The 24,917-nt window shown below is 39.5% G+C and overlaps 1 protein-coding gene across 3 annotated transcripts in view; it reads right to left on the bottom strand.

Moving 5' to 3' along the window:
• Nucleotides 1-24,917, bottom strand: part of WDR48 (WD repeat domain 48) — a 46,784-nt gene that overhangs the window by 2,601 nt on the left and 19,266 nt on the right. For 2 of the 3 annotated variants that reach the window (XM_015131324.3, XM_015131325.3), the window contains 11 exons: nt 18,754-18,978; nt 16,501-16,575; nt 15,477-15,579; nt 14,213-14,310; nt 9,774-9,881; nt 9,284-9,380; nt 8,405-8,500; nt 5,778-5,883; nt 4,697-4,784; nt 2,343-2,419; nt 6-198 (listed from right to left, as the gene is read on the bottom strand). In XM_015131324.3, coding sequence (XP_014986810.1) covers nt 6-198; nt 2,343-2,419; nt 4,697-4,784; nt 5,778-5,883; nt 8,405-8,500; nt 9,284-9,380; nt 9,774-9,881; nt 14,213-14,310; nt 15,477-15,579; nt 16,501-16,575; nt 18,754-18,978 — 1,266 coding nt within the window. Of the gene's footprint in view, nt 1-5; nt 199-2,342; nt 2,420-3,895; nt 4,065-4,696; nt 4,785-5,777; nt 5,884-8,404; nt 8,501-9,283; nt 9,381-9,773; nt 9,882-14,212; nt 14,311-15,476; nt 15,580-16,500; nt 16,576-18,753; nt 18,979-24,917 lie in introns of those variants that run through there. The other variant, XM_077992195.1, reaches the window with a different exon arrangement.

Here is a 24,917-nt window from a genome sequence, read left to right as displayed (position 1 = left end):
CTTACCTGGTCCTGGCACAAAAGTTCAATTTTCTCCTCTGCCAACACAGCAATATCCTCTTCTTTTTCCTGTTCTCCTGGTTTTTCATTATTAGAAGAGCTAGTGGTTTGAGACTCATTATCCAAGTTGATAATTTTTTCATAAACATGTTCCATAACTTTTCGGACTTGGAGCATGTCACTAGCAGAGAGTCTGTCTCTGTAAAGAAGCAGTGGCATATTGTGACATCAGGGAAATCACTAGATATTATTTATTCCATATTATTTTTCTTTGATGCGAACATTTTATAAAGATGAAAAATCAATAAATGTTTTTAGTCATTACCTTAATCCATTTTTAGAGCTGCCGAAAGATTTTCTACAGTGTCCTTCTAAGACATAAGTTTATGTACAACTAAATGAGATTAATACATGTTCTTAAAACTTACATATACAGGCCAGGTGTGGTGGCTCATGCCTATAATCCCAGCACTTTGGGAGGCCAAGGCAGGTGAATCACTTCAGATCAGGAGTTCAAGACCAGCCTGGCTAACCAACATGGTGAAACCCTGTCTCTACTAAAATACAAAAAATTAGCTGGGCATGGTGGTGCACGCCTGTAATTCCAGCTACTCAGGAGGCAGAGGCTGCAGTGAGCCAAGATCATGCCACTGCACTCTAGCCTGGGCAACAGAGTGAGACTCCATCTCAGAAAAACAAACAAACAAACAAAAACACTTACATATATATACATAGTAGCCTTCTGGGTTTTATTCCCTTGAATACTTTCCCAGAGCCTGGGCAAACTAAATAATAATTCTGGAAAGGCAGGCAGCTCCCAATGCTTACCAGAGTCCTACACTGCTCAGTTTTCCCTGGGCTTTCCTCCCCACTGCCATGCCTTCAACTAGCACCTGTGGGTAGACAATGCCTGAGTCTAGACCTTGAGTCTCAAACTTCTGTCGTAAACCACAAACCCAACAGCTGGTTGGGTATCTTCAGTTGGATGTCCTACAGGCACTTCAAACTCTCTATGTCCCAAACTAGACTCACCAACACCCTACTTCTGTATCTCTGATAACAGTCAATAACTATTACACCAAAAAACTAAGGCTTACGCTCTGAAAACCATTTGAACTGCAGTTGTTAAATCTATCTAAGACTCACTTTAAAATAATTGTGTGTGTGTCTGTGCGGTGTGTGGAGGGAGGTGGGTGGGAGGGCAGGTAGAGGTACAGGTGAAGCAAAATGTTTAGCAAGGTATTGATAATTACTGAAGCTATCTGATTGGACAATGGGGAGCTCTTTCTATATAAGTTTGGAAATCTCTGTAACAAAGAGGCTTACAAATTTTTTTGATTTTATTTGCTAGAATATACATATTGTTCATAGTTTAGCATTCCATCACTACAGTACTAAAATTCTTCTCTTGGGTCTCCCTGGACCATATCCCACATTGGCTCAAAAGTTTCTGGTGTTTAGTCACTGCACGCTCTATGGCTTGGCATTCAAATCCAACATCAACAAAACCTTTAACAGCCTTTCCAATTTACTTCCTAATATCTTCCTGCTGTGCCTCCATCCCATGCTGCAGATGCATGGGTCCTCACACTACTTTCCACTATCTTATGCATGCTCCCACTTCCATATCCCTGATCACACTGTGTCCTGGACTTGGAATATCTATCTTTTGAAGTTCTACCAATCATTACATGTCCAACTCAAATTCCATGTCCTTCAAGAAGCCTTTCTGGGAAGCTCCAGCCACAAGCTCATTTCTTTCTCCCACTCTCATTATTCCTTAAGTATCCATAAAAGCAACTATTATATACAGGTTGGGTCCTAAACTGTGAATTAAGGCAACAGACAAAATGCATGTTTTATTTATCATTTTTTTCTTAGAGACAAGGTCTCTCTCTGCTGCCCAAGCTGGAGTGCAGTAGCATGATCTTAGCTCACTGCAGCCTCAAACTTCTGACGATCCTCCTGCCTTAGCTTCCTGGCTAGCTTGGACTACAAGTGTGTGCTACCATGCCCAGCTAATTTTTTTACTTGTATCTTTTGTAGTGAGGGGGGTCTCACTATGTTGCTCAGGCTGGTCTCAAACTCCTGGCCTCAATTAATCCTCCCACCTCACCCTCCCAAAGTGCTGGGATTATGGGTATCAGCCACTGTGCCTGGCCTTATTTATTTCTGAACACCTGTAGTCGGCCAAAGTTGGTACCTGGTAAGTGGTTTAATTGTATAAACTATGAATATTATAAAATCAGCCTTAGATCTGGTATATGCTTCCTTTGCTATAAAAGGAAGGAAAAGGAATTCTCTCAGTAGTTAATTAGATCAATAAAGCATATATTTACTTACTTTTTTAAGGTTTTTGCTCCTGAAGATGCATGAGGTTGGAGGTAGAAAGGAATTTTGTTGAATTTGGGCATATTTTTCTGAAACAGTAAAAGTTAAAAAAGGTATAATAGTTTCTATTAGTTGATAAATGAAAATAATGTTAATAGGAAAACATGACTTGCGAGTAATAATTATCTTACAATTAAAAGTGACTTTCTATGAAATGTATAGTGAGCTATCAAATTACCTAAGTCAGCCTTTGAGAAAATTCATCAGAAAAATATATGTGACATTAGTGGCAATATGAAATTGTAGCATGGCTCTTCTTAGATAACAGTACAAGGTATTAAAGAGAAACAAACTTTATTTTAATTTTTTAAGCCATACAAACCAAAATCTCAATTCTACATTAAAATATTGGGGCTGATACCTAAAGGCCCAAACAAAAACTTAAGTGTCTTGAGAGAAACCCACAGCATTCACCTTTGAGCAAAGCCACATATTCTGTGCTGGTGAGGCCCATCATCCAACTGAAAAGGCCAATCAAAGTCCTCCCATTTTCTTTCCCTCTGACATCAGAGTGAAGTCTGAGGTGTTAAGAAAGAATGGAAACTTCAGCCAAGAACCCAGATGTCTACCATGAAGTAAACCACATTCTTAGATGAAAGATAAAATTACGTGGTCATCTTTTCTCAGGGTATTAATCCCCTCCAAGCCTCCATGTCACATCCTGTCTGGATATCTCCTCTCAGGAATAAGCCACAGGCCTAAAGTCAGCAATGTGTCCCAGGTGAGTTTCACACTCAAAGAAATTAGTGGCTTATGGGGTGCTCGGGCATAGAGAAGACCATGGAATATCCATCAGGTGTCACACTGGCTTTAAGTCTTAGAGGTATATCCGGGACAGAAAATAAAGTTTCTGAAGGTTCTAAAGATTAAATTCCTTTTCATACAGCTTTAGAAAGATATGAAATAGATCCACAGTACATAAGACAGTCTAGAAATAGACCCATGTGTATACAGAAATTTAGTACATGATAAACACAGCATTCCAGATTAGTAGAAAAAGGACAGATTTTCAATAAATTGTGCTAGCACACGAGCTGTCCCTTTGGTAAAAGTCAGAATCCTACTTCACACCAAACAGAAGAATAAATTCTAATAGATTAGAGAGCTAGAAATAAGTATCATAAAAGAACTAAAAGAGAATATAGGAGAATATTTGTGTTTCTTTGGAGTAGGAAATACCTAAACAAGACATGAAACTGAGAGCCATCAAGGATCAATTTGATTATATAGAAAGTAAAACTTTTCACCTGGCAAAAGAAAGCAGGAACGAAGTGAAAATTTAATTGAGAGACACAGATAATAGTTAAAGGGTAAATATTCAATATAAAGAACCACCCCACAAATCAGTAAGAAAAATGACCCAATAGAAAAATGGATAAAGAATACAAACAGGTAATTCACAGAAGAAAAACAAATGGCCAATATGAAAAGATGCTTAACTTCACTATTAATTTGTTTTTAATCCACATAAAAATAATGAGATACTGTTTGCCTATTTTTTAGCAAAGATTAAAAGTATCCAGTGTTGGTGCAGGTGTGGGGAACTGGGCACTCATACACTGTTGGTGAGAATGTAAACTAGTACAGCCTTTGTGAGGGCAATTTGGCAGTATCTATCAAAATTTAAAATGTGCATACCCTTGGATCCAGCAATTCCACTTCTAAGAATTTATCCTAAAAAGTACACAAAGATATATGTACAAGGATGTTCACTGCAGCACTGTTTGTAATAGAAAACATTGGAAACAACTTAAATGTCCATTAATAGGGGACTGATTAAATAAATTATGGTACATTTATACAGCAGAATCTTACACAGTCATTAAAAAGGAATGATTCGCATGTACAGACATGAAAAGATGATCAGGACAACATTTTTTTAGGTGAAAAAAAGTTGCAGAACAGTATGTATAAGAGATTTTGTGCAAAATAAAATGAACTGTAGACACATCTATGTACACAAATATTATAGAAAGAAAAAAGTACTGAAGGCTATGCATTAATTTATTATGCATGGGAGGAAGGATAGGGAGTGAATGGGCAAGAATGAATGCTTGGGGAAGAGATGAGGGCTTCATTCATTTATTATTTTATTGAATAAGCATATATATAAAAACCAACAAAGCTAGATATATAAATAATTATCAGTACTACTTCTGTAACTTTGGAACTGCAAGGAAGCAGATGGGGATTCCACTTGGGAGTCTAGCTTTTAGTAAGGTTTAAGATTATACTGTCTAAAGCAGTTCTTAATTTCATGAGTTGCAAAAAAATAAAATAGCCAAGTGGGAGTGGAGGATACTTACATCCACAGTGATGTCAATTACCCATTGTGGCACTGTCTCATTAAGAAGCATCGACTCAGTCTCACCCCCAGAATCTCGGCAGAGCAGCCTAAACATAAGCCATCAAGTAGTAAGTAACCCAACAAGCACAGATGTCAAAATCACTGTCAACAAATATTAGAGGGAGGAACCCTCATGGTTTTCATGTAGGCTAACCCCCACTTGACAGCTGAGGAAATAAAGTACAGCCTGGAAGAATGACTCACTCAGCTAAAAGGGAAAGCAGGCCCTAAAACTCAGGCCCCCAGATTCCAAGGCCAGGCATACACTATAGCTGATTCTTGGAGTCCTTGGGTGATGATAGGAAACCTGGGTGCAAGCAAAGCACTCAGTAAATGTCCCCAGCTAGTGCCACAGTGCATGGCAGAGACTTTCACATGCAGTAGAAGTCAGAGTATTTCTGGTAACCACTCAGGAAACTATCAGAAAGAAAGATAATTCTGCACTCAAGAATAAGACAAGCATGTCTTATTCTTTCTTTCTTCTGGCAACTATAGACTAGTAAGCTCTCCCCCTGGCTCTACTAGGACCTTGCTGGCAACCTGGAGGTGAACCAGTCCAGCCCTTCCCTGAAGGGCCCCACACGTAACTGTCTGGCACCCCAGGCAATGTCAGTGTCAGCCTCAACAGTTCCCAGGAGCAGCCCAGCTCATCTTGGCTAGACCAGCCTAAGGAAAGTAATGTACTCTGAAGCTCTTCTGTGGGCAGGGAATTCTAGTGGTATCATCTGTTGCTTGACCCTTGCAGTCACACGGGTAAAGTGAAGAAAAGTGAAAATTTCCTACAGAAACCAATAGAGAAGCTGCTTCGAGGCAAAGTATTCTACCTCATTCTAACAGTAGAGGTTCTCCTCCCAGTTAGAATGTGGTCTAACAGCAGTAGACATTTCACTATCTCATGGACATGGGATGCTTCCAATCCCTGGCATCCCTAGAATTTAATAATAAACTATTTCTAGTATCGAAATATTGAGTTTGAGTCGACACTTCTTAGCAAATGGGATACCTTCTCAGGCAGAACCTCTGGTCTTTCTTACCCATACCTGAACAGTGTGCGACCTCCAGCTTCACCAAAGATCACGGGTGTGTGGGGGGGCACTTGAAAATATCCATTTCCCTTCTGCACGCGGTTCTCCTGCTCCCCATTTACTAGGAAAAGATGCAGGTGGTGTTAGTATCAGAGTTAGTGCTAAAAACAGATTCTAAACATTTTACTCCCATAAGCTTCAAACATTGCAAGATTAAATTCAAATGTCCTCTAAGTCCACCAGAGTTAGAAATAAAGGTTAAAAACAAAAGTTAAATTTCTGAAAATAAGAAACACAGCAACTTGTGGTATATTTCATGGAAAAAATGACTGTATTTTCAAGGATTTTAATAAAAAAGGAGACGAATGTTTGAGATTCAGAACAAAAACATAACCAGCTACTTCAGCCACAAGGAAGTCTAGGACAGCCTGTATATAAATGATGATCTAGGGTTTTTGTTTTTTTTTTTGTAGAACACCAAGCTCAGAAAAATTTCTTGAGGAAAAAAAATTACATTTAATGGCAGCCATAACTAATGACAGAAGCATTTGTGAAAAAATCCTCAAGGAGTCCACAATTTTGCTTTTATTGTTCTCTGCAGATTTCCTTTCCACTGTTGTTTTTTCTTTGAGACAGGGTCTCATTCTGTTGCCCAGGCTGGAGTGCAGTGGTGTGATCACAGATCATTGCAGCTCAACCTCTCCTGGCTCAAGTGATCCTCCCACCTCAGCCTCCTGAATAGCTGGAACTATAGGCACACACCACCACAGCCGGCTAATTGTTTACATTTCTTGTAGGGACAGGGTCTTGCTATATTGCCCAGCATGGTTTCAAACTCCTGAGAAGCATCGACTCAGTCTCACCCCCAGAATCTCGGCAGAGCAGCCTAAACATAAGCCATCAAGTAGTAAGTAACCCAACAAGCACAAATGTCAAAATCACTGTCAACAAATATTAGAGGCCTCCCAAAGCACTGGGATTACAGGTGTGAGGCCACCACGCCTAGCTCCATTCTGCTTTCTTTATAAACTTTTGACCCAGCACAGGTGACACCAACTCAAGTGGCCAATTCATTCATGACACTTTCCTCATTAAACTGGAAGTATCTGACCCCCTGAAATCCTATAGCATTTGTGGAACCTCTCTCCTAGTACCCAATTCTTCTATCTCAGAGTGCTTTCCATAAGTAACTCTGCCATACCAGAACATCAGCTCCTGAAGGACAGGGACCATACCCATGTGTCTTTAGCACCCCCACCTGAAACTTGGTAAGGGCCCCTGAATAGTAGAGCTGCTCACCATCTGAACAACTCCAGAGTGTCCACTGAGTATATGCTGCAGGTGCTGTGGTCTGAGCACTGGATGAGGAGGTAGCCATGCCCTGCCCTGCCTTCCCCGTGCAGTCTGATGTTAAGGATGACGTGGTTTCTGGTGATGTCTTCCTTATACTCCTCACCCAAAGCCTAGATCCAAGGGGTGCCTGACTATACCACTATTTTGGTAACTTAATCCTTATTGCTTATTTGGGTCGCTGAGAGTATCCCATCTAACTGGAAATGATCTGCCCACAGCAACATAGCTGTTAAGCAGCAGAGCCCACCCCAGAACCTAGCTTTCTTGACCCTCTGTGGAAAGATTTTTCCATCAGTTTCTTTGACTCAAAGTCCACGGTACAATTCTGACAGGGATCAAAGTGTGTTAGGTGATGTAAAAGAAAAGCCACCATGGGTGGGACAACAGCACCCTCTCTCTGACAGGAACATCAGAAGACTGGTTTTCAAGGAAGCATGTCATCCTCATGTGAGAGATTTAAATACCACATATCATCATGGGTGAATCTGACAGCCAGAACAAAGTCCCTGGCAGGAGGTACTCGCCATTGTTGCTCACTCCTGGTAGCCAGCAGAGAATCTTCAGAGGAGTAAGCCTCAGTTGATGGGACTCAGTGATTCCTCAACCAGCTGTAGGTTACACATGAGGATGTGAAATTCTAAGTTCTTGTTTCCCCTTCCTTTGATCAAACTGAGCCAAATGCATATATTCAAAACATGTTCTCCTCTGCTGCTCAGAGGACGTTACTGCCACTGCCTATGGCACACAAACCTTTCAGATGTCCTCAATGACATTAATTCTTTACACATGCTTGAGCATTTGCCCTGTCACTTCTGAGATGGAATTTGACTTTTTTTTGAAACAGAGTCAAAATCAGGTAGGCCATGAGACTAGCAAATACCAACATTTCAGCCCAACATGAAGAGTGACTATGCAATGAAAAACCTGGCTTTCTGATGCACCTACCTACCTAGCTTTGGAGGTTAATCCAAAAGATCACAGGTACCTTGAAGAATATTTTGGAAATAAGTCTGTTAAGGTGCCTCATTTTAAGACAAAAGTCATCTGAATATAAATATAGGGTATTTTATTTATCTTGAGCAGTCTCACTAAAAGCCACATCATAAGGTGGTCTGCTCTTTTGGAATCTCAGTCTCAGTTAAGACTGGATGGATGTTCTTACTTTGAGGTGTGGAAGGGCGGACAATAAATTGAGCACACCACAAATATTTTAGCAAACAGTTTAAGTAAGTACCTTTTAAGTAAGTACCTCTAACTTTTTATGCAACTATCTGAATATAAAAACTAACCATGGTTTACTTCATTTTCCTCTTCATCCATTGGATTCACATGTGTTCTAGGCCAATATTCCAGGAGTGCTTGGAGTAAAAGTCCTCCTAAATTCACTGCCAAGAAGTTAATTAAAAAGAGATAAAATGGAAAAGAGAGTTAATTGGCTTTAACCTAAAAAGAGAATAAAAATTCTAAGTTTGTACATATTCTGATGTTAAATTCTTTTTTTTTTTTTTTTTGAGACGGAGTCTCGCTCTGTCGCCCAGGCTGGAGTGCAGTGGCCTGATCTCAGCTCACTGCAAGCTCCGCCTCCCGGGTTCACGCCATTCTCCTGCCTCAGCCTCCCGAGTAGCTGGGACCACAGGCGCCCGCCAGCTCGCCCGGCTAGTTTTTTGTATTTTTTAGTAGAGACGGGGTTTCACTGTGTTAGCCAGGATGGTCTCGATCTCCTGACCTTGTGATCCACCCGTCTCGGCCTCCCAAAGTGCTGGGATTACAGGCTTGAGCCACCGCGCCCGGCCCTCTGATGTTAAATTCTTAACCCAATGCCAATGATGTCTAAAATTAAGACTTTAGTCATTTTGCCAATTCTGCTAAAATTTTATCTTAGAATGTTTAAAGCAATGATGATATGGAGCAAAGAGATATTCTATATGGTTGCTCAGATATAGCTATTATTTAAAAACAAAAATGAGAATCAGATTCTTTAAAGGGCTATTTCCATATAAAGTTACTAAAATGACTTGTATTCATCAGGTATTTGTACATACCACATTTTTAGGACATAGTCAACAAAATATAGAGAACTTTTATAAAGATAAGTACTTAGCAAAAAACAGCTCATATTCATGTTCTCTTTAGAAGGGAGGGAAAAAATGAAGGACACTTAAACTCACATTTTGGATCTGACCCATCAGGGCTGCTAAAACCGGCATCTTTTGCAGAAACCCAGGCAGCAAAACAGTCACTTTCATCCAAAGTAATAGTTAACATCTATCAAAAGAAAAAACTTAGTGGCATTCTATTTGAATATATTCTCCAAACAAGTCTCTAAACCTTCATTTGTTTGTACTACTTGATTGAAGTGCTAAGTCATAAATTCAGGAACCAAAATGTGTTTTATGTGATTCAATGCAACTACACAATTTAGTTTCCTGGGATACCAAAGACATTCTGTAACTTTTTAATTTTTTTCTTTTTTAATTTTTTTTTGTTTTTTAAAATTTTGTTTTCTTTTTTATTCCGTTTTGCATTTTGTAAGTTTTAACACAGATTTTTTTTTCTTTCACACTTAAAAACACAGGACTCTGTAACTAATAATAATTATGAGCTATAATGAAAATCTTCAATTATCCCAAATTATACAAGTATCAACTGCTAACTTACCCCTGTTTTTAAGTCTACTGAGAACCAATTTGGTACATATACCATTTTAAATCTTTTCTTAATTTCATCTTCAAAATCCACTTTGCCCAGATCTTCAACTTTACATGCCTATACATCAAAAGAAAGTATAATGATCAATATTAAGTGGTGAATTCACTTGGTTCTGACTTTGCTATTCAAAATTTTACACATTTTCACGTGTCTTAACAGTCTAAAATACATTTCAAAAAGAATGTGGTCCTTTTTTTAAATAACAATCTGCTGCTATAAAAATTTTAAATTAAAAAAGCACAAAATATTATTTGGGGAGAAACTGTAATTTAATTGTGCTGATACTGATAATAATATACCACCTCATCTTAACAGCAACGTGGCTCTTTCAAGGGTCCCAGTTGTCGGCCATCTTCTCAAAGGCGGACTGCATATTTTCCCACATCCCATCGTTCCTTGATGCTACATGGAGACCATTACTCCACCATCTCCATGTAAAAACTTACTTCTCTGAGGCCCATGTCATTCAGCAGCAGTAAACTGTACACCTTTCCTTCACTGCCATCTAGCAACCTGCCACTCTCCCTCATTTACTGGAGACTTGAGCCCTGGGCTCACTGTCTCACAGTCTATCTCAATTAAATCTCTCTTCTACCTTTGACCTTGCCACCTTCCCCATTACCCTCAGCACATGATTCTGACTTCTTTTTCTTAAAACAAAGAAAAACCTTGACAGAATCCCCTTAACTTTCTCTATCATTCTCCCTGGTGCAAGGAAAACAGTATCCCTTCTGACTGTGCTCCAGTCCCCCTCACCTCTTGCTTCTTGGGATGACCTTGTATTGTCATCTACCCATGAATGTCTCTACTGGCTTCTCCCTAGGAGCAATGAAATATGCTCAAATTTCTTACATCTGAAAAATACCCAAATACCCAAACAAAACCAAACAAAATCAAAAGCTTCCTTTGGCCCTCTGACTCCTACCTCTTCTCCAGCTTCTGCCTCTTCCTGCCTACCCCTCCAATCAAATTTCTTCAAAGATTATCCAGTCAAATTTTCTGTTTCTTCACCTTCAAATCACTACTCAACGCACTCTATCTGGCTTTTGCCCTTAAGACTCTAACCAGAGGCCACCCTCTTTATTTAAATCCATGTGCATGTTACAGTCACATCTTAAATCAACTCACAGCAGGTTAATGCCACTAACCACAAGCTCCTTCCTGAAATACTCAATTTGTTCTTGAGCTGCCATTGGCTCTTGGTTTTCTTACTCCCCTGCAACTTTTTAAAATCATATACTATTGTGGCCTCCTCTTTTCCCAACATCCCTGAAAAACTGATGACTTAGTTTCTTCTCAGTCTACATATGTCCCTTGGAAACTCTGACATTTCCTATGACATCAACTGTAATCCACAAGCTGATGACTGCTGAGCCTTTTTCTCCAGCCCAGTTCTTTAACTGTGCTTGAGACTGTACAGCTGTCTGCCCACCATACATCTCTATTCAGATATCCCACAGAAACTCAAATTCAACATCTTTCTCAGCATATCCTTTTCTCCTGATAACCTGTTTTTCATCTTACATTCCCTACATCACTTCTATTCAACAAACTGTCCAATCAAGAAACCTGGGACTCATTCTTGCTTCTTCCTTTCCTCATACTCCTTTCATTAAAGTATCACTCCTGTGGCCAGGCACGGTGGCTCACACCTGTAATCTCAGCACTTTGGGAGGCCAAGGCGGGTGGATCATGAGGTCAGGAGATTGAGACCATCCTGGTCAACATGGTGAAACCCTGTCTCTACTAAAAATACAAAAATTAGCCCGATGTGGTGGTGCATGCATGTAGTCCCAGCTACTCGGGAGGCTGAGGCAGGAGAATTGCTCCAACCAGGGAGTTGGAGGTTGCAGTGAGCCGAGATCGCGCCACTGCACTCCAGCCTGGGCAACAGAGTGAGACTCCATATCAAAAAAAAAAAAAAAAAAAAAAAAGTTATCACTCTTGTTCACAGGCCTAAATATTTTCCTAATCATTCTATTTTTTCCATCTCCCTTGTTCCCACCCTAGTCTAGACAAATATCACCTTTCACCTGTTTTAGTGCAACAGCCTCCTATTAAGTACCAGACACTGTGCTTCTCAACATCACCAATAATAGGCACCCTCGACATTTTAGGAATGAAGAAACCATTTTAGAGATGTTCCCTAGCATATTCCCTAGGTCACTTGGTGAGTACTTGGCAGAGCCAAGGTTAGAATGCAGTTCTGTCCAACCCACAAGCCAATGTTCCTAAAAAACTCCTGACTGTCCCACACTGTTCAGCCATGTCTATTACACCAGATCATTTGATATCAAAACTTCAAGGTCTGAATATGGGAAGCTGCTAGGTACACAGAAATGCCTATCATGATGTGTGCTAGCCCCATCTAAGTAGAAGGACCTCCCATTCAGACGGCAGGACTCTACTCAGGCCTCAGTTAACCAGACCAAGAGTGGGCAACAGACCCATATACAGAAAACCTGATAGGTCAACTCTCAAAGAGTAGCTGGCCTGATCAGATTCTCTTGGGTATTCTGGAGATAATTACGTCCTGGGCAGCATGAGGTGAAGTCTAGCCACAGGACAGAGTTAGGGACACATTTGTGGTAGAGTATCAAAGTGAAGAATCAAGAATTCCTGCTGCTCAGTTCCTTAGGGCTGTTCTGGATCCTCCCAGTCCCCAAAGGAACTCTCTATGAAATCAACATGAGTTTCTACCCCGACCCCCAACAGGCATCTCTCTATTGTAAAGAAAAACTAATCAGATTTTTGAAGCTTGCTGCAACTAAACTTTCTACTCAAAGAACTAAAGCCTCTCATTCTGAAGCAATGCTCACCAAACAACTGTTTCATAATGGACTTCCCACATAGATGTCCCACCAGGAGTAAAAACAGTAGTCAAGTCAAGGTTTCTGTTCACAGACAGGCCCATTTTCCTAACAAGAAACTTGCCTGTCTTATTCTTTAGATCATTAAGTAAGTGAATCTCTTTTCTTTATAACCAGGAGCTTAACCAAAATACCAGCTCTTTTCAATTCTTCCTTTATAATATGCTCAACATCTGTCTCGCCCTTTATTTTTATTTATTTATTTATTTAACCTTTCCTATGGTGCTCATGTCTCTTCCTTTAGATCTCTAATCATGATGTCTTCCAGCTTTTAGTCTCCCATTACATACACTAACTACTACTGCTCTCAACATGAGATTTTCCTGCTCTAAAATTATCTAAGGTTCTTCTGGGAGTACAAAAGAAAGGCCAACTTTGGGTACTGCAGCTTAAGACTCTTTGGGAAATAACCTATATGTCATTTTTCAACCTTACACCCCCTATTACTTCCTTATATTTACTCTGGTCTCCAAATAAACAAAACTGCTCACCTTGCCCCAAATAAGCACATACCATCCTTCTTCTGTGCCTCTGCCATTCATTTCCTTTTCCTGAAATGCTCTTCCTCCTACCCCCATTATTCATCTACTAGAAATCTTTAAGTCCTTGTTCAAGTGATTTCTCCACCACAAAGCTCTCCTGACTTCCCTCATCCATAAGCTATCCTGAAATCTGTTTCTTCTTTATCTATAAAGTTTTCCCTACCAAAGGGGATCAAAGTAAAGACTTTTTCATCATTTATGACCCTTAAGCATGGTTCTTTGCACATGATAGTCATTCAATCTAAGAAATATCTGTTGAACAAATGAACAAGTATACCAACAACACTAAGAGACTGGTCAGAATGATAAAAGTAGACTAACTTTTTAATCAGCCTACAAACACTTCAGTGCTATTTGGAATGTGATTGAATAGCTTCATGCATTTCAACTGTCCCACAGGGAGTTATTGTAACATGACCCAGAGTTGTAACTAATGCTCATAGTGATGTCTATAAATCCTAAGAAACAGCCAACCTTATTTTGTGCACTCCAGTGTGTCTCATCTAGGGTGATTTTACACCATTCTTCCTCCCTCCAAATATCTGGCAACATGTGGAGACACCTGTGGTTGCCACACCGCGGGGGAGGGAGGGGTATTACTGGCAACTAGTGGGTAGAGGCTAGAGAGGTTCTAAACATCCTACAATGCATGGAATAGCCCCTATCTGCCCCCTCCCCCCACCAAATAATTATCTGGCTTAAGATGTCAATAGTGACAAGGATGAGACTTTTAAGGTAAGGAAGCATATAAGATTGTCTGCAATACACTAACCAGAGAAAATGATTCCATTTAAACAGTTTATTTACTTAAAAAGATGAACTATGACCTTATCTGATATTCACACAAGAAAGTATACACCACCCCATAAAGTATTACTGCAATTACATTTTAATTTATATTATCACATACAAAAAATAAAAAATAAAGGGGGTACACAATCTAACAACCTATATTTAACCCAAAAAACATACTCACCTTCAATACGTCCCAATATGCCACATTATTATTGGTATCTTTGGTTAATATATGTCTCTTATCATTAAGAATGTGGCACTGAATAATACTAGCACCCCCTAATGGGAAAAAAAAAACAAACAAACACACAATTGGTAAAACAATCCTCCTACATTTAAATTCACAGTGTGGTAACAATTGTTAACTGGTATGTAACAGGAACACAAACTGTACTAGCTACCAGAAAGGAAAAGGCAAACCAAAAGACTGTATGATTATATCTAAAGCAATTCAAGGGCCATAAATTATTTATGTCCATTTATAAACATTCAAAGAAAAACTGTCTGATTTTAATAATACATTATGGATTAAAGGGCTCTTCATGTCAAAGGGGTACTAGTGGAAAATTGTTGAGAGACAACAGCTTTATCCACTGGGAAAAGTCAAAATGATGACAGGAAATCTCTGCATTAGTCTCATTTTGCATTAACTTTTGCTTCCCATCTTTTGCTTCCTGAATGAATATTCTAAAGGTTTAACAGCATGAACAAATGAATGTGCCACACAAAATTCTAATCCTAAACTCTGACATTAAACGTACGCTGCTTTTTTGCCATAATCAGCTGCAGCATGTAGAATTTGAGGATCATATCTGTCCTTTTCCGCCTCATACCTAAGTACAATATTAAATCCTATATATTTTACAAAGTGGCTACTGGTTTTATCATGGCTATTCTCATGTTAGGCAAATAAACTGACTCAAGAAAGTCCACTTTAAAAGTCACTAACAGCATTTTTTAAAATAACTTTTTCTGGCTGGGCGTGGTGGCTCATGCCCATAATCCCAATACTTTGGGAGGCTGAGGCAGGCAGATCATTTGAGGTCAGGAGTTCGAGACCAGCCTGGCCAACAAGATGAAACCCCATCTCTACTAAAAATATACAAAGTAGCTGGGCGTGGTGGCTCACACCTGTAATCGCAACTGCTTGGGAGGATGAGGCAAGATAATGGCTTGAACCTGGGAGGCAGGGGTTGTAGTGAGCCGAGATCCTGTCACTGCAGTCCAGCCTGGGCGACAGAGCAAGACTCCGTCTCAAAAAAAAAAAAAAAAAAAACCGAAAACCAAAAAAAACCTCTTTTTCTTATATTAAAAATAAACCAATGTGTTATCTTTTGTTTACATCAGAATTATATTTAAAGCAAGGTCACTGTCTTCATTTTTGTCAATCTCTAAGTAACCACTGCTAACTTCAATAAAGGGTACAGTACCTTCCATTTTCTTACCTTTAATAACCTGGTCAGGTTGTGTACAAAGAGGTGTTATAGGATTTGTACAGTCATTGTCATAATCTCCAGAGGCTCTAAAATTATGAATTCCCTTCAAAGTCTAAAATAACAAAATTTATTATTGGATCATTTTACGCTCTACAATTTTTGCCAGCCTGTTTAAAGTGGCAAGAAAAATAAAGTCAAAAAACAAACAAGAAAACCTCAACAACCACTACATCAACCGAAAAATATCTGATCACAATACAATTATCTATCATCGTTTAAAAAGAAACAAATATTAAGAAGGGAATATTGTCTTTGGGAGAGAAAACTATGCACGAAAGTAGGAGTACTCTTCCAGGTAAAATTATGTTGGTCATAAATTGGCATGATGAAATTAACACAAGATAAACAACATTTAAAAAATAAGTACACAGAAAGAACACTTGACCTGCATGTCAACAGGAATAAATGCAAACACTTTCTCTTTTGTAACCTACAGATAGTGTGGTAAGCAAGAAAACTTAAGTCTTTTAATTAAGATTTAAGAATTAACAGTGAGCTTTGGATGACTTCTGTTTATCCTCTATTTCTATCCCTGTTCTTCATGCTATGAGGAAAAAGAAAACTAATTTGAAAGCACAATTTTCTGCTTTCTCTTATGTTTAAACAAATTTGAATCCTGGTGAGTTTCCCTGCCTTGTTGGTACGTGGGCTGCCTATCTTCAAATGTAGCTTCATGAGGTCAGAGGATGTACTAAGACTTACTGGTTTTATCAGGCAACTGTGTCTATTCTAAGGACATGGAACAAGTATCTTGGCTCTGGACAAAGAAGTCAGAATAGTCATTTTGATTATTATCTTAATTTTAGTATGATCTTTAGGATTCTACCTACATTCACAGGGCTTTCAGGTTTTTGCCCCTGCCCAAAAGCATGCTAGAGTTAGGGCCACACTGAGCATTTGCAACCGGTGTCTACAGGTCTGTGATAACAAAATACATGTTTATAAACCTTTGCCAGGTTAACGGCTCACTTACCCATTTATTTACTGTAGACTTAGTTGTTGCAACCCAAATTGCAGGAGGAGGATCAGCTGATCTATCAAGCTCCATCTGAAAACAAAGCACAAAAATACTGCTTTGTGGAATGTCAACTCTTCTGAACTGCCAGGACTGGATACGTTATTAACTTCTTCATTCAACAACTGTATGTGACTATACCTGGACATGTGTGAAAAACTAAGGATAAACAGAAAAATGAGAGTCTTTTTCTTTGCTAAATAAATTCACAGCCCTATAAAAGTGTAATGGGTAATTTCTCACCTAAAACAGTGGCTAATAATTTTAAGTGTGGTCAATTTGAGGGACTTGAATAGATACAGTCAAAAGGATAAAGACTTTCCATAATTTTTTCTTTTTGTTACTCCAGTTTTTATGTTCTTTTTTTTAATAACAAGAAAATAAATTTCTTTTTACTTTGAAAATGTCTGAAGTAAAAAACATCCTAACAACATAGTAAAAGTGAAAATAACCCTTGCCTAAGGATGGGAATGCCTGGGAATAGCTTACTGTCTATTCTTCTGTATGTAAAATACTGCACATATAAGAATATGTTTATGTGCATGTATATATTACACAAGTGGAATCACTCTACATTCATCCACTATTCTTCCCACATCAGGAAACTGCAGGTTTGCAGTGGTGGGGACAGGGCAGGACTCCTAGCTAGCAACAATCCTCCTCAGTTAAGATGATATTCCTCATAACATGTAATTATGTTTGTGCCAAATTCTTTCAGTCTTTTCCCCACAGCCAAGATCCCGGCAGGAGATCCAGGCAGCCGTAGAACTCATAATGCAGAATGTTTCTCCTCCAAGCTTGTCTCCCCATCAGCCTGCTGCCTGCACGCATGTTGTATATGTATGATTATTAATTCAGCTCTGACTCCTTGCTTCTCTAAAGGATTACTGGTTTGGTCCATTAGGATATGCCATCTATTTTAAAGAACTGTACTTGGCCAGTTTTGTCTGAGCTCTTAGACTGCAGACATCCTCCCAACCTTCACATTTGACCTTCATTCCTCTTTTCAGCCCTTCCTCCTATACAGCGGTCTGAGGTTTCAGATGTCACTTAGTTTCGCAGAGAATGAGTATCTGTAGTTCTGTTTCTCATTTTCCTTTTAGGTGATTTCTGAGAAAAGGGAGTAGTAGTATTTTTCTGCCTTCATTTTAAAATTTGGAAACTTCTGGCTGGGTGTCATGGCTCACGCCTGTAATCCCAGCACTTTGGGAGGCCAAGGCGGGCAGATCATGAGGTCAGGAGATGGAGACCATCCTGGCTAATACGGTGAAACCCCGTCTCTACTAAAAAAATTAAAAAAAAAAAAAGACAAAAAAAAAATTAGCCGGGCGTGGTGGCGGGCGCCTGTAGTCCCAGCTACTCGGGAGGCTGAGGCAGGAGAATGGCCTCCCGGGAGGCAGAGCTTGCAGTGAGCCGAGACTGTGCCACTGCACTCCAGCCTGGGTGACAGAGCGAGGCTCCGTCTCAAAAAAAAAAAAAAAATTTGGAAACTTCCTCACAGTTGTTTTAATGTGAAATTCTGTGACTATCGGTGAGGTTGAACATGTCGACTGGCCATTTTTCAGTCTAGGCTTCATTTTCAGCAGGTGTCCATATGGATGGCCTCCAAAGACTTTCTCAAGAACCCTTTGACCCACATGACAGATCCTGATGGTCAGGGCTGCTCTGAGGCAGTGGTGGTTTGGAGTATGAAGCAGCCTGCTCCCTCTTCTCTTTGAGGAGAGTACTCTTTCACTTCCTTACTCCTGAGACCATGGACACATTTCCTGACCTTCCTCTGCTTTGTCGTCTGCTCACAGATAACCTTAACTCCTCATATTTCTCCTCCTAAGGACTGCTCAGGAAAGCCAGGCAAGCTCAGGAGCAAGTATGAGACAATTTCACTACAATCCATCAGTGGGAGAGTCACGCATCACTGATGCACCAAGAAGTCACACTTTCTTCTACAGGCGACTTACAAAACTGTTTTGAAAAAAAAAAAAAAAAAGCAAAACACAAAACTGCCCCAGAGTATCTCATACCGACACTCTTCCATCCAGACAGATGGCTACTCTTCCTTGTCCTGTTAAGTTCTGCTCATAATGGAATATCTTTTTTACAAACCACCCCCCACCGGCAGTTGAGTCATGTTTTAATATAGCTTTTGCTCTATTTGACTAACACACGTAACAACCTTAATTATAAAAACTAAAATATTAATATATGATATACCTTAAGAACTGGTGCTTTTTCTTCACAAATTAGCACCCGAATGTCAGGGTTTCTTAGGTCTGTACAATAAATCTTCCTGTCCCTTCCACCAGAATACACATGTGTGAAGGCATCATTGACTTGCAGCGCCCAAACACCTTCATCATGGACTCGGTATGTTGCTATACATCTCTGCTGGCCAAGGGACCAAAGGCGAATTGTCCCATCAGAACTGCCAGAAAGGCACTACAAACAAAGAAAGGTAAAGTTAGAACTTGCCACAAAGTTCCTGCTTTCTTGTGCTTTGCACCTGACGTCTCCTGAGTCCACACTGTCAAACACACAACTCTAATAACTGTGTTTCTGCCTCGGATAAAGGCTTGACAACCATGCACCACAGACTAAAGTGACCTAATTCACTTAATTTGGGGAAAATTACTTATTTTTCCCAAATATGTAATTAGGGTAGTTTTGTTGATCAATTCACTAATCTGTAAGTAAAAGTTTCTTTTCTCCTCATCTCTTTTTCCTAAATAAATAGTTATGGTTGTTTTGTTGATCAATTCACTCATGTAAATATGCCACGTTGTTGGTGGTAATTTTACATTTAGTCTATAGTTGCCAATAGGGAAAATGGATGGAAGAGAAACTAGATGAATGATACCTATTAATTATGCTTAGAGATACTCCAGCAGGAGAAATCACTGAGCAAGAACTGCCTTTGTCCTCTCTTCCTGGCCACTTGTTGATTTCTGGTCAATCCTGTAGACAAGCCCTATTTGCATTATCTACTACTAAGAAACATAGAGTTTGAAAGCAGTGGAAACAAAGGTAGTAGTCTGCACTAGGCCCATGGGTCTCAAAGTGTGGTTCCAGCAGCATCAGTGTCCCCTGGGAACTTGTTAAAATATAAATTATTGGGTCTCATTCAGAGCTAACAAGGCAGAAACTCTGTTGGAACCCAGCAATTGGTGCTTTAACAGGCTCTCCAAGCGATTCTGATGTTCACTATGTTTGACAAACACTGCACTAGGCCAGTAAGCTTTTTGAAGCCCTGGGTTACACCGCTGTCTCATGGCTCTGGATTCCTGATGAGGCCAGGTCTCTTGGATTCTACTGACAGGAGTCGGAAACAAAATCTTGTCTCAGGCTTACCATTCACTCTTTGTGCTGGACAACTTCCATATGAGGAGCCTCAGGTGAGTTAACATTGGCAATTCTGACAATTTCTGATGGCTCAAGAGAGTCAACTACATAGAAGCTGCTGGCACACAAATGAGGGCTGAGCACACTGTGAGTGCGGCGGAAAAAGACTGAATTAGACACCCTGCATCCACACTCAGCATGTTACTGTGGTGACTTGAAGAAGAGGATAAATACTTGATTTCCTCGGGAAAAAGAATGGCCCAGAGGAAAAAGCAATTGCTGCCACTGGAGTATGAAGTTAAGTAAGCAAAGAGCTTCAAAGAAGGAAAGACAGTTGTGGTCTTGGAGATTTGGAAGGTGCCCAAATACATGAGGCCTTCAGGAATAAAAATTCACTGGCCTGCCCCATGACTTTAAGGGCCCCTGAGAACTCCAAGCATGTTTAATTAAATGAACACATACTAGGAAACTACCCCACAAGATGCCAGGAGCATCAGTAGTTTAATAATGTATTCCAGCTAGTTTACAAGGGAACCAAGAAACTAACCAATAAAGAAACTGTCAGCAGTAAGGTTAAAGCAAATCTGCAACATGTGTGAGTGAGAAATGTGGCAATTGGATGGTGTAGGGGCCAAGGAGGGGCTCCCCATTCCAGGAAGAGGTGTTACTCTGAGGTGGCAAACTTTCAGTAAAGCTTTGATCCCTCAGATCCTAGACTATGCATCTACAGAGTAAGGTCTGACAACTTAAAGAGGATAAGGAAAGTAAGATATGATGGGTTAGAAATCCTCGTGGCCTGGGGCAACTTGTAACAGGAAAGGATAAGTCTCAACTAAGGGTGCACAGTTGGAAGCAGATAAGGAAACACAGTTGTATCAACGCTGATACAGAACGCAAAGTAATCTCTGATGGTAGGTAGTATTCTAAGACTACAGAAAAGCAGGCCCCCCAACAAAACAACCACTTTAATAAATATTGTGAAAATGGCCATACTGCCCAAGGTAATTTACAGATTCAATGCCATCCCCATTAAGCTAATAATGACTTTCTTCACAGAATTGGAAAAGACTGCTTTAAAGTTCATATGGAACCAAAAAAGACCCCACATTGCCAAGACAATCCTAAGCCAAAAGAACAAAGCTGGAGGCATCATGCTACCTGACTTCAAACTATACTACAAAGCTACAGTAACCAAAACAGCATGATTCTGGTACCAAAACAGAGATATAGACCAATGGAACAGAACAGAGCCCTCAGAAATAATACCACACATCTACAACCATCTGATCTTTGACAAACCTGACAAAAACAAGAAATGGGGAAAGGATTCCCTGTTTAATAAATGGTGCTGGGAAAATTGGCTAGCCATAAGCAGAAAGCTGAAACTGGATCCCTTCCTTACATCTTATACAAAAATTAATTCAAGATGGATTAGAGACTTAAATGTTAGACCTAAAATCATAAAAACCCTAGAAGAAAATCTAGGTAATACCATTCAGGATGTAGGCATGGGCAAGGACTTCATATCTAAAACACCAAAAGCAACGGCAACAAAAGCCAAAATTGACAAATGGGATCTAATTAAACTAAAGAGCTTCTGCACAGCAAAAGAAACTATCATCAGAGTGAACAGGCAACCTACAGAATGGGAGAAAATTTTTGCAATCTACTCATCTGACAAAGGGCTAATATCCAGAACCTATAAAGAACTCAATCAAATTTACAAGAAAAAAACAAACAACCCCATCAAAAAGTGGGCAAAGGATATGAACAGACACTTCTCAAAAGAAGACATTCATACATCATCACTCGCCATCAGAGAAATGGAAATCAAAACACAATGAGATACCATCTCACACCAGTTAGAATGGCAATCATTAAAAAGTCAGGAAACAACAGGTGCTGGAGAGGATGTGGAGAAATAGGAACACTTTTACACTGTTGGTGGGACTGTAAACTAGTTCAACCATTGTGGAAAACAGTGTGGTGATTCCTCAAGGATCTAGAACTAGAAATACCATTCGACCCAGCCATCCTATTACTGGGTATATACCCAAAGGATTATAAGTCATGCTGCTATAAAGACACATGCACATGTATGTTTATTGCGGCACTATTCACGATAGCAAAGACTTGGAATCAACTCAAATGTCCATCAGTGACAGACTGGATTAAGAAAATGTGTCACATATACACCATGGAATACTATGCAGCCATAAAAAAGGATAAGTTCGTGTCCTTTGTAAGGACATGGAAGCAGCTAGAAACCATCATTCTCAGCAAACTATCGCAAGAACAGAAAACCAAATACCACATGTTCTCACTCATAGGTGAGAACTGAACAATGAGATCACTTGGACACAGGAAGGGGATCATCACACACCGGGTCCTATTGTGGGGATGCGGGGAGTGGGGAGGGATAGCATTATGAGATATACCTAATGTAGATGACGAGTTGATGGGTGCAGCACACCACCATGGCACACGTATACATATGTAACAAACCTGCACGTTGTGAACATGTACCCTAGAACTTACATTAAAAAAAAAAAAAAAAAAAAGTACAAAAATAGAAAAAAAAAAGTATTACGTTGGCCAACTTCTTCGCAGTGTTTGGTAGTATGATTAAAGAATGTCCTGTTTTATAGGAATTCTAGTGCCTGAGATCTTGTAGGAGTTGGAGGAGTCATCAAAACATTTCCACTGCCTCCATCCTTCCACTAGATAAACATAGGTAAACATGAAGATGTTCATTATGAGGTAACTCCTGGGACAAGGACAGAATGTCCTTCAATGATTCTGCTAAATCAGATTTAGTGGAATAGAGTCTGTAGCCCTCCCTAATCAGGTGCTCTTTGTTTCTGTCAATGAAGATAGGAAGTACCAGTGTACTGAGGCCAAGTTCCTGCTGACCAACAGGAGTGTTCCTGGGATGGTCACTAACACACAATCTCAAGTGCCAGCAGAGATCAGCCAAGTAGACGAGGTAAGTTGAGGCAATAAGTGGCCTGATGCTCTGAGACCCTCAGACCCATAAGCTAGGATCAGCAGACTTGTATTACCAAAAGAACCCTGTGACATACAAGGACATGACTGACTCAAATCAAGATGGCAGGCTGTCCCCAGCTCCTCAAGCAATTAATTGCCTGAGTAAAAGGAATAAAAAGATAGGTGGCTCTGCCCAATAATGTTAGCACCAATCAAAGCAACTGCAATGCTGACCTCTTTACAGGCAGAACTCCCTTAGGGAGAACCTCAAATACATTTGGTAAATAAGAATCTTATTCTACAACAAAAGAATGAGGCAACAGGCAGATGTTCATGGGATTCATTGGCCTATAACATATATATATCTTACTGCCAGCTCCTGACTTAACAAAGTCACCAGATACCCTATATTATAAGCTCAGAGGACAATTTAGCAGGATGCAATATAAACTTTGGCCCAGTAACTGACAACCACCTCTTCCATATTACAAGAATTCAAGAATCTGTAAGTAGAAGTTTCTTTTTTCCGCACCTCATTTTTCCAAAGAAGTAATTATAGTTTTTTGTTGGTCAATTCATTAATCAGTAAGAGTTTCTTTTTTCCTCACCTCTTTTTCCCAAATAAGCAGTTATCACAGTTTGTTGATCAATTCACTAACATAAATATGCTAGGTTGTTGGTGGTAATTTTACATTTAGTCCATAGTTGCCAATAAGGAAAATGGATAGAAGAGAAACTAGATGAAGAATGATACCTATCAAGTATACACTCTTGAGACTAACAGGCAGTTTTTAAAGTAGAACCACAATATTGCCTCTGCTTACAATAAATGTAGCTGACTTCAGATGAAGTACATTTCTAACTGTACATGTGATACTTAAATCATCTTTTATAAAATCACATTCATAATTGCATAGATAGGAAACAAGAGATGGAGTAGACAGGTAGAGCTTTAGAAGGTCTGCCAGGCCCATAGCCCCCTTCTGAAAACCATGGAGATGATATGATCCAGCCCAATCCTGGCAAAGCTAACTAAAGACACATGGGCAACCATCTCAAGTGCAGCCTTGCAGCTACACTGCAAAACAGTGAGGAGCTGACTGCACTGGGCTTCTTACACTCACATGAAAATGACGTCACAAAGGAACTTGAGAGCTCTAGAAAATGCCCTGGCTTACAGTCAAGAAAATACTTACTATTAACACATGTATATACACACAAACACACTCTCACCAACTATATATTATGATTCTCACTTTGCAGATAAGCAAATTAAGGACTAAAGTGAAATTTTATCCTCAAGGTCACACAGTACATCAAGATTCTTCACATTTCCAAAGACCTCCACAGGTATCTTTAATAAAATCTTTCTTTTCCTGGTTCTGAAAAATGATTTCCTTCCTTAGTTTCCAAACCTTCTGTTCACTTCTGGAGGCAACGGTTTCTCTGATTAATTTCTAAAGCAATTTCTGCCTTAACTTCTACAGGAAAAGAAACCGATGGTGTTTCTCACCTCATCATCTTTCTACTCGCCCTTTTCTAACCCTATTACAATCAATTCCAGTTATCTCTCACTTATCACTGCACTCTGAAAAAAAAAGGCTGAGGGATTCAAGGGTACATGGTAGATGTATGTCATACCTACAAGATGATGGCTTTTGTTTTTTATTATCTACATTGATGAAATAGTATTTTCCACTGCTACAGAACAGAATTGTGATTTATAATTCACAAATTATGTGGCCAACAGAGCTAATGTATAACATTACCAAAATGCTTTTCTTTGAAATGTTCACCCTGAGCATTATGTTAGAAAACTAAATTTATCAACTATAGCTACATAGTCAACTGACAAAACGTGCCCCAAAGTCAGACCCACTGTGAGAAAATTTTCCACTTAACACATTGGCAAAAAGCATTTGATATCAAAGCTTCCTTTTGCTTTACACAGGTAACATTTTTAGTTATTTTAGCCTCTATGCACCATAAATGCATATACTCATTTGCATTAGAATTATTCTAAGGAAATTCTTTGTTTTGTTTTTAAAAGT

The sequence above is a fragment of the Macaca mulatta genome, chromosome 2, assembly GCF_049350105.2.
Source record: "Macaca mulatta isolate MMU2019108-1 chromosome 2, T2T-MMU8v2.0, whole genome shotgun sequence".
Classification (NCBI taxonomy): Eukaryota; Metazoa; Chordata; class Mammalia; order Primates; family Cercopithecidae; genus Macaca; species Macaca mulatta.
This window is presented reverse-complemented; position numbering and strand designations above follow the sequence as displayed.